The 13337-nt window shown below is 41.2% G+C and overlaps 1 protein-coding gene and 1 long non-coding RNA gene across 8 annotated transcripts in view; both read right to left on the minus strand.

Moving 5' to 3' along the window:
- PEAK1 (pseudopodium enriched atypical kinase 1) overlaps nt 1–13337 on the minus strand; it is a 111867-nt gene that overhangs the window by 17086 nt on the left and 81444 nt on the right. For 6 of the 7 annotated variants that reach the window (XM_064388675.1, XM_064388676.1, XM_064388671.1 and 3 more), the window contains 2 exons: nt 8919–9035; nt 6946–7139 (listed from right to left, as the gene is read on the minus strand). In XM_064388675.1, coding sequence (XP_064244745.1) covers nt 6946–7139; nt 8919–9035 — 311 coding nt within the window. The remainder of the gene's footprint in view (nt 1–6945; nt 7140–8918; nt 9036–13337) is intronic. The other variant, XM_064388677.1, reaches the window with a different exon arrangement.
- On the minus strand, nt 2388–6939 carry LOC135280619 (uncharacterized). The gene is made up of 2 exons (XR_010347500.1): nt 6750–6939; nt 2388–5711 (listed from the first exon to the last, which is right to left on the minus strand). It is a non-coding gene; the product is annotated as an uncharacterized LOC135280619 (long non-coding RNA).

A 13337-nucleotide genomic window follows, 5' to 3' on the forward strand; every position in this document is an offset into this window, starting at 1 on the left:
GTGCTAGCAGTGCTGCGATTTTACATCCAGCAGACCAATGACAAGAACTGCAAGCAAAACCCAAACCTCAGTTTGACACTTTGGCCAAGTCCAGCCTCAGCAATTACACCCAGTGTCCTGTAACTTCTTCTGCAGTCAACTGACTCTAATATTATTCCTTATTTTCTATTCAAATGTGCTAAAACTAAGGGTGGATAACAGTCCATAAAACAATTAGGAAATGCACTAGACAGGCTGAAAATGCTATTTCAGAATGGAACCCAGAAACTGCTAGACACAAATAACACAGTTTAGATACTCTGGAGGTCCCATCAGGCAGGCAGGATTGCCCCAGCAGATTCACACAGTGAAATCAAGGAAGTTAAGCCAACTTCCACTCAAGTTGACAAGTGTGTTGCCATCAAGAGCAGGATCATATTTTGACAGAAATAGTTTCTACCCTGCAATTAAAACTCTTGTGCCCTCCTCCTGACTGTAACTGCTCTAATGCATTTCCCTTCCTAACTTGCCACAGGTACCTTTGCTGGCAATGCTACGTTCAGAGATAACCAGACCTGGCTTCACTCAAGAGATCCCACGTGGCAAGTTGCGTACACACAGGCTGGGATTTCTAATTTCAGACATTTGTGTGAATCCAGGGAAGATAAACTTCCTGTCATGTGTTCTGGATGGCTTTTATCAAGGGCATTTATGTTTCTTAAGTGCCAGAGTCCTTGGAAATGCAGAATAAATAAATGACAATAATATAATGGAGAATAAAAACCAATAAATACACAATACAAATGACCAGCTCACTGCTCTGGGACAATTAAACTGTTGTTACTCATATCAAGATGAGATCCTTCCAATCAACTGCTATTTTCAGATAAATTATTTTATAAGCTTTCTACTTCTCCTGGGAGGTTCAGTGACTGTCATGGTAAGGTAGGAAGCCAACTCTGACAGCTGAAAACAGCAAACCTGAAATGGATGCTCTGAGTAATTGCAGCTGAGCATCTTTTCTAGTAAGGGAACAGACACCACAGCTATTTGACTATTTATAATGTGCTGAATCAAAAAATCATTTTGGCTGAAAAGACCTTTAAGATCAGAGTCCAACTGTTAACCTAACACTGCCAAGCCCACGAAATCCTTGTAAAGAGAGGACTAAACTGGAAGACTAGAGGGATCTAAGATTCAGATCTGAATTACAACACTTCAATCCATAATTAATAATTAATGACTTTGAAGTTTGCAAAAAGGAAGAACTATTAGCTTCCTCTGCATGTTATGATAGGTTGTTACAGTTTTTATGAACACTACAGAACCCGAAATCCACATGGCCAGGATGTACCAAACCCTGCAATGCTGGGATAGAATGCTGAAACAGACCTCCTAATTTCAGAAGATCAGAGAGGATCATATTTCTATGTGTATCCACAAACAAAACAGCCGTACACCCTGCTTTCTTAACAACTGCTCTCTTTTCAGTCACTCCAAGGAGACAGCATCCCAAATGAAAGTTCTATCCCCATCTTTTGTTTAAGCTCCAGAAAGCCTCAGAAGAGCCTTATGGATTTAATGATAAGCCTGGCTATTCCAATGTTTAAAAAAAACAAGTTTTGAGCAGGAAATTCTATCAGTTTTGTACATACCTGATATTCAGGGAAGACTGCAAATCATGTAAAGGTTGCTGAAGAAAATGTAACTCTTGGAGGGCTCGGGGACCCTAGTGCTCCTCTGTATTGCAGCCAGTGTTTGCTGTGCTGCAGCACTGAATGCTGCTGCCAGCTGGGCACTACAGGAACTCTGCCATGAAGTTCCTTTTGCAGAGGTGAAGTGTGGTACGATTCCAAGTCAAAAGCAGAATTGATGTCTGTGTGCCAGACACACATCCAGATGCTTTTTGCCTAATCCTGAAACAAGTTCATTTCTTCTTGACAGCCAATTCTCTTACTCATGCAAACATGTGTCCTCTTCCACAAGTGCTCACTCTTACAAAATCTGTGACCTATGTACTTCTCCCCAGCAACACTCTGTGCTAAAGATCACTTGCCCGTTTTCTCCTCCCCAGTGCAGGGACAGCCCGACTGCTGGGCTTTGCAGACACTGCTCAGGAGGCAGTTTGCTATCGGGCCTTGCCTCTGGCACCTGCTAACCCAAGGATGCACAGGTGCTACAGGGAAACAGGGAAACAAACTGGAGCAAGATGCACATCCTGAGCAGCAGCAGCAGCAGCAGCAGCAGCAGCAGCAGCAGCAGCAGCAGCAGCAGCAGCCCTCTCCAGGAAAGGTAAGATTCATAACAGTGTTACTGTTTCAGTCTGCTTTGACGGCTCTGTCCCCCAAAAACCACTCACACAGAGGAGAGTGTTGAGACTGCAACCAGGGCTGCTTTTGCACAGCTACTGGCACTGTGACATCCAAACAGAGTTGGAGAAGGCTTTCATAACCAGGAGTTGTTTTTTCAGATGTCTGGAGGGGGGGCAGGTTCCAGAGAACTGAATGTACAAGTCATTCTGTAGTTACTGTTTCAAGTACTCTCAGCTGAGAAAAAATGACTTGTATAACATGCTATGTTACAGTGTAGTTTCTTCCCACAAGAACAAGTTTTCCTTATTGAAATCTAACCATCTGTATTATCCAGTTGGAAAGTTTTATGTCTGCATTGTTTCTGTGCTCAGTTATAACACTGTACATTTCTTTCACAGCTACTGGGCGAGTCTCCAGCTCAGCCTTCCCCAAGCATGGCAGGAAACTACACGGCCCAATTTCTTTAAAATCATTGTCTAGCAAGAAAAGGATTGTCTTAAATGCTGTCCCTGTCAAAGGCACAAGAATGTCCTTTTGCATAGAAATACTAGCAGAACATGAATTTCTTTTTCTTGCCTATCCTTTCCTTCTCCCATTGCATGCTTAAAACTCATCATTTCCTCACCTACTGCACAGACTCTCCAACATTGCAAGTTCAGCCTAAGCCACACTCCTGGGAGGCAAAATGGAAAGGAAGAACAGGGACAATATTAGGCTAGCACTTTGAGAGGTCTTTGAAGTGGATTGCAGACTGCTCAATGACAGAAAAAAATTTAACTCTTTACAGACAGCAGATTTCTAGAGCTTTAAATAATTCTACAGTTCAATAAGATCTTCCCTTATAGAATCTCACTACACTATTTAAATATTAATGCTTAAGTCTCCAGACACCATGCAGAGTTCTGAAACTCTGAAAGACATCTGAGAAAGGCATTTAAGTTTAACTTTGCTGGGTAACTGATTTATCATCAGACTTTGCATTGCAGCCTATTTATGTTAGCTGCTGAAACTATCAAATCTGACATCACTCCTTAATAAACACTTACTCTGACTGATAAAAATAACCAAACCACGAAAAAACCCCACAAATGCATCAAGTACCTTCCAGCCCCAGCAAAAGCTACCAGCATGCTTCATAGCCCCAGTTCCAATAAATGCTGTGCATGTATACCTCTGTTCTATAAAACAGTCCTGTACAGAGATTTGCATTAAATCCTCCATTGTTTACACATGTACTGTTAATGGAATAGTTAAGATCTTACCAGAATGATTATAGATGTTAGAGAAAGGGAAGCTAACATTTGTTCAGTAACACTGGTGATGCATGTCCAGAGTCTCAGCAGTAACTGGACACTGGGCACAGGTCTCTTGGGACATGCAGTAAGAGAAGTCTCACTTTGTTTCCTGGTGACTTGTCAGGTCTTGCTGCCCACCCTCCATTGCACCATCTTAGACATTACCTGTGCTAATTATGTACTATATAAAATGCACCAGACTGATGCTATAATCACTGTCTGTCACTGAGCTGTCAGTTTGCATCAGCAATGACCTCATTACTTTATTTACAGTCTGGCTAAAGCACTGTTTTCTGCCCTGGTCTAACTGACTGACTGAGGCAATGCCCCATGGCAGACACTGTGATTGGGATTTTTCTGTCAGGAATCACAGCCTAGAAACTCAGCCTCCTTTTTCCCCCATTTCTTTAGGTGTAAAGAGAAAAATAGCTGATAATGAAATAACCTATTTTTTTTCAATGGCAGAAAAACTATCTCGAGTATGCTGAGAATACCTTAATCTACTTACAGCTATGCAAATTCAATCAAGTCAATTTCCCCAACAAATTCAGACAAAGACAGAACAATTTAAAGATTTGTAAAGGAAAGGCTTTGTCTTCCTTATCATCAGTTACAGGGCTTACCTGAATTAACTTCTGTAACAATAAAAGAACCCCTTACAAAAGAAACATCCAGGCCCTCCCTTACACATCTGAACATTTGTTTCTTCATCTTGATTCAAGTGGCAGCCTCTGAATTTTGTTAAATTGTTGATACCACGTCTCCCTCACTGCAGTTCTGCTCACCACAGCAGCACCCACACCATGATCAAGCCAGGCTCTTTGATAAGCTGAATGGATGCAGATTCTGAATTAGTCCCTATGAAGTGCTCACCACAATACCAGGCATTTGCAAAGCTTTTCTTTAGAGTCTGGGCAATTTTTAAAAAATTCTTCTTAAACTGTGGGCATCACAGCCTGACTGTGACCATGGCAGTCAAGAACCTCTCTCCTCCTACTCAAGTTTCCTCCTGTTTCTACAGCCAGGAACACATCCTATCATCACAGTGGGATCTCATAAAAGCCCCAATTCTTTTATGTCGTACCTGACTCCTGGAGGAGAATCCTGTGTTTTGTAAGGCTTGTCTCTTGAAAGGCCAGACCAAATATGTTTGAGGGCAGTACCTGACATAAACTATTACCTGACTGCAGATGAAAATTCACCAAGGCTTGCAATTATTTCTGTTCATGACACTTCATGAGTGCTAAGGCATCATGACATGTCAGAACTGAAGATTAGCCATTTATCAAAGTAGAGACATATTATCTGCTTTTTAATAAAAACCATAGAATATGTATCAGATGGGTTTAAAAGGTGAACATTGTGCATTATGCTGCACATGATGTATTTTACAAACTACAAACCACAGCATCAGCTCTAATTGCAGCTGAGGCAAGAGTCAAATGTGATGTAACTTCTCATATTATCCTTTCTTCCAGTTTCACACACCAGTATTTGTTAATTCTGTTAAAGATAAGGTTTTGCTGCCCAGGTGATGCAAGATGTGAAAACAGGTAGGGATTATTCTCTGTCCCTACCTAGAGGTCTCTCTGTTGCCATCTGAACTAGAAAGTGAGGCTGCCTGAACAAAGCAGAAAGCCTTTGAAGGGCAGCCAGGGAGCTCAGTGCCATTTAGGGAAGCATTGCTCCTACCAGCAGGCAGCTCTCCCAGCCAGAGCCAGGCAAGCCCCAGAGCACCTTAACCCTTTCACACCAAAAGGGCACTTTGGAGACAGCACAGCTCAAAGTGAACTGACGGTGAGGAGAAGATTTTGAATAAATTGCTATGGGGTTGACTTTTTTATGGTTTTAAAAAGACACATTCAGACTTAGGAACAGCACTAATACAGGCCAGGACTGTTGGAAGGGATCTCTTGAGACATTCAGGCAGGGTGAGCTGGAGCAGGTTGTCCAGATCTTCTTCAGTTGGGCTGTGAACATCTCCACAGGCAGAGATTCCAAAACTCCTCTGAGCAAGCTGTCCCAATGTTGATGGTATTTTGCTGCACGGGATAAACGTGGTACAGGCAGTTCTGATGCAGCTAGACCTCAACTGCCTGGATTCTGTCTGCAATGTCCCTGTCTCCTAAGTACAGCAAATACAGATACAGATACATATCTCACTAACAATGGAAATAATTCATTACATCTATGAGTAATTCACCATAAAGACACAGGTTTTAGTTGTCCTCCTTAGAGGAAGAATTTCTTGGTAGATGTTAGCATCACACTTGGACAGGATATTTTTCCTCCTTATGCTTTATAATCAACACTAATTAATGTTTTAATAGCAGAATGCACCAATAAGCTTGCCATTAATTCGCATTTAAACAAAAAAAAAGCAACACTTTCACTGAATGTCTAAGGAATGTATGCACCTGAGGGTTTAAAGTTTAGTCCTTGATCCCTGAAACATGTGTGGACATGCCAAACCCCTGTACTCGTGAGCCATCTCAACACATTCAGTTTACTCTTGGCCAAATGCTTAATAAGTTGCTGTGTACAGGATTGGGATGTTCAAAAAACATGTATTGGGATATCCTGGAATGTAAATAAATGAGAGATTTTGTTGTTCTAGGAAACCTGGCTATTTTGCTGTTCTAGAAAACCTGGCTATGAATTCAGGTATCCCTGAATTCACAGTACTGCAAATCAAAATGCTTTAGAAAATTAGGCTGATAATACTGACACTGCACTCGGAGATGCTGCTTTTCCTTGCTCCCTTATCTTCCAGAGAAGCCCTGCATCCATGCATCTTTTTAACGAGTCAGGAATTCAGTAATCTTTGAGTAGTACCTTCAGAACATTCATATCTCATTGGGAAGGACCAAAAGTAAACTCTGACTAGGATAAGAACAGTTTCAGCCAACAAAAATGGATAGAAATATTTTAGCAGTTATTGATGCTCTAAAGTAGAAAGACCTATCGTTTGCTGAAGTTTAGAACTAAAATATTGAATTTTACTTATTCCTTCTAAAGAAATGAGGTAGCTTGCTCTGTATTTTAAACCTCTTTGACAAAAAATTCTTCCAAAGACATAAAACAATGTTTATTTTAAAAATAACCTGAGATGTTGATCACTAAGGGCAATTAAAAGACTGTTTTAAATTACAGGAAAACAAACCTTTGAGTTTGTTGAATCCTCACTTTCTTGGTTATGACCTGTGAATGACACTATATATCTTTATTTTCTGTAAACCAATATGAAACAGTTAGGCATTAAAAGCTACCCTTAGGAAGATGCATTGAGCTGCTCAGAAGGAAAGGCTCCTCACGCCCTGGGAAGGTACCCAAACCCGAGGCAGCTCCCCTGCACTCACCGAGGTTGCTGTAGGTAGCACTGCAGGTGCTCAGATCAGGAGAACTCGGAGCTGCCGCTCTGTCCTCGCCGCCCGGCGCGCGCGCCGACGAGACCGGGATGACGGAGGCGCTGCCCCCATTGTCCTGCTTCACAAACACAGCTCTGGGGACACGGGGGGACAGCTCCTCCAGGCTCGGCTCATCAGGCACTTGACTGAAACAAACACAAGCACGTCACCTGGAGACCCGAGCTGGGCACTAATGTCTGCAGGAAGGGGAATGAACTGGGGAAGAAGCAAGTTCTTTCACCCTCCTTTTCTAAGAACAATGATCTGCAGTTTTTATTTTCCTTAGTGAGAAGAAACAACTTGTGACTGAAATAGTAACCTGGTAGTTACTATTATCATGATTATAATAATATATATAATACCTTTGAGATAAAAGCTATAATAAAATGTTTTGCAGCTTGACTACCATCAACATCTGTACTCATAAATATGCAGGCATGATTCTGGGTAAAGTGAGTGGGGCTCAGGACAGCAGCAGAGTTTAGGGTGCTTTTTGCCAGTGCAAACAATTGTGCCTCAAACAAATATAACAAGGTATAGCAAGGGTGATTAAGTCCCAATAAATGCATAAAACTTCAATGATACATTTTCATATCCTGGTAGGATTTTGGGAACTGACACTCTGGGAAACAGAGCTCATTTAGGCCAATAATCTCTTTCCCATATAAAATTCTCCACCACTAAAATCCATCTACATTAGGCCAGTTGCAAAAGGCACTGAAGACATTCCTCTGTGCCTGCTCTTAGCTATGAAGTTTTAATCACACTGTGATGACTTATAGCACAGAACTCTGAAAACTGTGCATTTACTTGGTTTCCATGGATATATTTATTGCAGCATAATTTAAAAATGATGCATTATATGCATGAAAAAAATGTCGAGATTTAATAAAACCCCACAATCATACTGAAAATATAACAGCAATTATCAGTAATATGCCACAAAAACATGTCAGAGCAAAATTATTTCCATGCCTTTATGTTCTCTCACTTGCAGAAACAAATACTCATTACAGGCCAAATCTCAAGAGCATATGTGCTGTTTGCTAGCTGTCATTACTACAGCCTGATCAAATACACCAGGAAGAATTTGAACTACTTGTGACTTCCATTAGGGACAGGAGGAAGACACTTCCATCAAAAAATGATCAGCACATCATGAATCTGTAAAGATACTTATTTTCTGTGATAAGGATTTCAAACTTCCACAAAGAGTTAACATAAATGATAGGTATTTGTCTATGGCAAAGCCAAAACCCTGAAAACCCTGGGACACAGTCTTGTAGCAATCCCCAAGTACAAAGATTCCAACATGCCAATGCTCTGCATGACAAGCCCCAGGACGGTGCAGTGAGCACATGCTGTTTCTGCTCAGACTCATGAATTTTAACTGCAGCTGACACAAACCAAACTCATTAGAACTTGTTAGTAAAAGGGAAAAAATGGCGTCAGTTCAAAAAGATGTAATCTTTAATCAGCGTACCATTTTTTGTTCAGTTTTAGTACCATGCATAGGAATGGTGTGAAGAACATTCCATGTGCCATAAATATATCCACATTAAAGAGTTAACCTCAGTAATTTCAGAGTAAAGCAGACATAAAATTAAAGCAGTAACAAGGCTCTCAGGATAATTTAACTGAAGGCTTGTAGTTGCTGTAAATAATATAATACATACCTGCATTCCTCCACAGGAATGTTTTCTTTAAGAAGAAATAGGTTCTAATAGCTTCACAGCTCTGTCATTGCCACAAACCAGGAATTATCACATCTCAAAGTAACTTTTTAGTATCTCTTGGTGAGGTAAGAACATACTCATTCTCCAAACCAGACACATGCATGCACATACACTAAACCTAAGCTCAGAAGCATTTTGCCAAAGTAAACCAACAGCTAGAAAGGAAGAAAGAAAAAAATACCAACTCACCCACTGTACTCACTCACACAATTCCCCATTAAAGGAAATTCTTTCAGGGCCTTCTTGAGTCTTTTAATCATGTCTTGAAACTCTGGCGAGCCATTGATTCCACAGTGTTCTGGTGTGCTACAAGTTGTGCAAGCTGTGAGCAAGAGGGCTGAACTCTGCACAGAGTGATACACCTACTGCACCTTGGTGTTTACCTTCGGGGGCTGGGCCCTGCAGGGCCCCGGGCACGGCAGCCCTGCCTCCTTAACTCCTGCACTGCCTCCCTGCAGGCCAGGGCAGGCTGCATCACTGCTCTGGAATGATGGCCATGGCCTCACTCATGCCTGCTGCCCGGGAGAGCACACTCAGCTCTCACTGAGCTTTGGGAAGTAACACTGACCTATTGTTAAAGTAAGAGAGTATCTCCAATCTGTATTCAGGGCCTCAAAAGAATACATTTTAAACCACAGCAGTTAGAGGTCAGCTCGTGAAATCCATGGGGAAATGCTTCCCAGTATCTTAACGCTGAGAACAGAGAGATCGAGCTTATGTACACAGTGCAAATGTCAACCTTCAGTGGTGCTGGCAGGACACAGGAGGAGTAAAAGGGGGAACCTCCTCACCCAGGGAGCTCCAAGAACCACATCCCAGCTGCTTCATGAACTAAACAGTTAAAATGACTGGTTTTTCGAGGAAAGAGGGGCAGCTGATAAACAGGCACTTCTCTCAGATTAGAACCACTAAAACCTGATTTTGTGTAACTTTCTATCTGCTTACTGGTACCAAGTCATACTTAAAGCTATCTCCTTATTCGGGATATTTATAGATATTTTGCCAGGATGGATTCTTTGATGCCTTGCATAAGAGCACAAATTTAGCATCTACCACAGTGGGCGCAGCCTCCTCTGTCCAAGGTTTTTTCTCTCTCCTTTTTTATTTCAAAAACAAACTTCATAGAAATTAATTATCTTAGAGAACTCTGCTCCTCGGGCACAAGTGGCTGAAGCTAAACAACTACTCAGTTAGTGGAGGAAGCAGCCCTCTGCATGCAGAGAATTCTGTTTTCCTAAGAAACTGAGACTACGTGAAGCAAAAAAACTTGCCATAAAAATGACTGTCCTTCAGACAACACGCCACTGAATTCAAATACTTGTTATTCACGTGTGCACAGGCTCAAAACTGTTTTAAAAGTGTTATTTTTCTGCAGGGACAAATGGCTCTCTTTCCTTCAGGCTCTCCTCCTCCACAGTTTTTGGCCGATAGCCAGAAGATGATGCAGGCTAACTCGCCTCGGTCTTCTGGGAACAGCAGGATCCAGAAAGCTGCCTGTGTAGCGTGTTAATTTTGGTGAGGACACTGGAATCACAGCTCTTGTGTGACCTGTGTTCTCCTCTATTCAGAGCACGCCTGCTCAATTAGGGTGATTAATAAACAGCAATGCATACGAGGGAGATAAAGTGGAATGCTTATAAGAAGTGATTGTGAGAGTGTATTCCTGAAATAGGGTCAGATCCAGAGGTAAAGGTGAGGGAACACAGTTCTGTACAAGACAGCACGTAAATCCCAGCGGCAGGAATTAGTGACAGAAACAGAGAAAAGCTGATGTGGCCTTGGGGCCAGCACAGACTCTGCTCTCCTCCCCAGTGGACATCAACACAGCAGCCTCAATGGCAGCTGTACAGTTGGACATGACAAGGAAGAGGACTTCGTTTTGCACACACAAAAACCCAACTGTGCAATTTGTAGCTATATTAGTTTCAAAGACAGCACTTTGAGATGCCCTCAGGCTCTGCTCTTTTAAGCTAATAAAGCAAACATAAAGCCTAAACTGACTGATTAATGCTTGAGGAAAAATGCAGAGGTTAACGGCTGGAGGGAGGTCAGAGGCCACCTTAGGCAGAACTTCTCCTCAGAACACTGCCCACTGTTCCTGCAGAGCACTGAGCAGAGACAAGCAGTGCCCAGGTTTCAGTCACAGGGCACCATGGATACCAAAAACATTCCAGTGGCTCCTGCAGTTCAGTCCCTCCTCACCACCATCGATAGTCACTGCAGAGGAAAGTGAAACAAACTTCTCAAATGACAACCTGAAACTACTAAGCCATGAAGTTCATTCCTAATTCTGATTATTGAGAAGCTGGCTTAGTCCTGAAGCTTGAGAATGGTTTTTTTTTTTTTTTTTAGATCTTGTATAATGCGATGTTTGCACGGATAAAGGGAGTACACTTGATAATCCAGTAAAGACATCCTGCTAAGCTCTTTAGTGTCACTGAAACTTAATGGTAATGAGTTTCACAGATTAACTGTGCATTATAAAAAAGATATTTTTCTTTATCCATTTTAGGTTCTCAGTCTTTCCATTTTACAGACAGTATTAGAGGAGTTAAGAACAATAATACATGATTTACCATTTCCTAATCTAAACTTATAAAACAATAAATGGTAAAGTCCCTTCTACTTGGATCTTTAACAGTCCTTGGTGTTTACAAGTTCACATTACCAAACTTATTGCATAATGCATGTGCAGAATTTCCAATTCTGTTAGAATTGGAAAATGTTCTAGAGAAAAACCTCACAAGTTTTTAATTGATGAAATGGTAGAAGACAGCTAGTTAATACTTTTAAAAGCACTGCTAAGCACTGTTGAGTAAGGTGGATAAAGCTTGCTGACACCTAGACAAGAAAAGCCCTAACATGGATTTGACAAGAAAGAACAGCTGATCCACCCTAAATTTTCAGGGAGAAATTCTCCCATTTCAATGGACTTGCTCAAGCAAGGATTTTCTTTTCATCTAGAACATCCTTGAAAATGCTCATCAATTTACTTGGGCTGTACCTAAGAAGTTCTGGGTTCATGTGAGAACCTCATCCTAAGAGTTATACCAGAAGCCCTCCAACCACAGAAGGACTGTGTTTTAAACAGAGCCCTACTGTGATTTCACAGATTTTCTTATCTTCCCAAGCAGTTTCTGAAGCAGCTGTGGAATCTGCAGGACTGGATCAGTGATGACAGTGTGAAAGTAGAATGTGGCAGTGGTGGTTATTCCTGCCTGTCTCTGGATGAAATCCTGACCTTAATGGATGGCTACATTTTTGTAGAACAGTGATTCCCATTGTTTCCTCTGAGTGATCTGTCACAACACTCATATTCCTCTATACAGAGCTCAGATCTATCAGTTATGAGATCAAATCCTTTTGCAAAAGTGAACATAATCTTAGGAATTAGATTGGGTGATCACAAATTTAGCTATGAAGAAATGCTTCCTTATCTGTACCAGAACAAAATTAATATTCAGATCTCACTACCTGAAGGAAGTATTTCAGGAAAAACAGAGTTTTATCTTCACTTCATCCAAGACTGGCCCAAAGATCCCATAAAGGAAAGTTATGGCTGGCTTGCAGCTGTGAAAGGAAACTCTTGAGTTTACCCTGTAACTGAAATGGAGATGGCTGTGCCCAGATCAGATGAGTTCAGCTCTGATGTGCTTTATGAAGACAGCCAAGGAAGCAGCAGGACTGTGCTGCACTTTGCTTCGAGGAAATGTCTCAATCTAACAAGTTGCTGCTGGGTATGAACAGTGATGTCTCAATGAAGGAGAGGAGAAGCCTTTACCTTGTGAAACTCCAATAGGAACACTCTGATCCACAAGATAACAAAGCCTTTTAAGGATCTTTTTATTCAACCTGAGATGAGTGGATTGCAGCTGTGCTGTCCCACCTTCATCAATTACAGTGACTCAGGCCAGAAATGCCATGTGTTTATCTTTTGGTCCATTTTAGGTTTTGCACCTGAGAACAACTGCTGCTTCATGAACTAAAGGTGTTCTCTTCCTAATTAATGATAAAACTGTTGATTTTTAGCAAAAATGAATCTATCTAAAATTTTTTGGTAAATTTAATATATCATTATTTGCTAGCTCCTTTTGAACCAGCATATGTGCATCCTGCCATCAAACAGAAACAATCACACTGACCAAGTTCCTTTGTATAACAGAGAGATAATTTTCAGCTTTCTGAAAAACTGATAGCTTTGCAAGTGCTGTTCAAAGGGAAAACTGACCTTTCTAGTGATAACTTGAAATACCTTCAGCTGTTTTGTAGTTGTGTTATCAATCTTTAGCAGCTTTGTAATCCATTGCAAAGTAAGGAAATACTGGATCTTCATTAAATTTGCTTTCGAGACCCCTCAGTAATCTGACATTTTTTAAAGCTTATCTTATTTTCCAGGTCATCAGTTTGTTTTTTCAGAGAGCTTGCTGTTCTTGGTGTTCTGAGTTAGGGAAGTGTCCTGTTCACTGATTGCTATCTTCAGGTCATCCATTCTCCTCTAAGCCTCTACAGGTTTAACTGAACATTCTAAACATCTTTTTCATGCACATATTTTAGCCTGAATTACAGCTAACCTTGTACTAATACCTGGAGGGTTAACACAAAACAAGC

The sequence above is a fragment of the Passer domesticus genome, chromosome 14 (assembly GCF_036417665.1).
Source record: "Passer domesticus isolate bPasDom1 chromosome 14, bPasDom1.hap1, whole genome shotgun sequence".
Classification (NCBI taxonomy): domain Eukaryota; kingdom Metazoa; phylum Chordata; class Aves; order Passeriformes; family Passeridae; genus Passer; species Passer domesticus.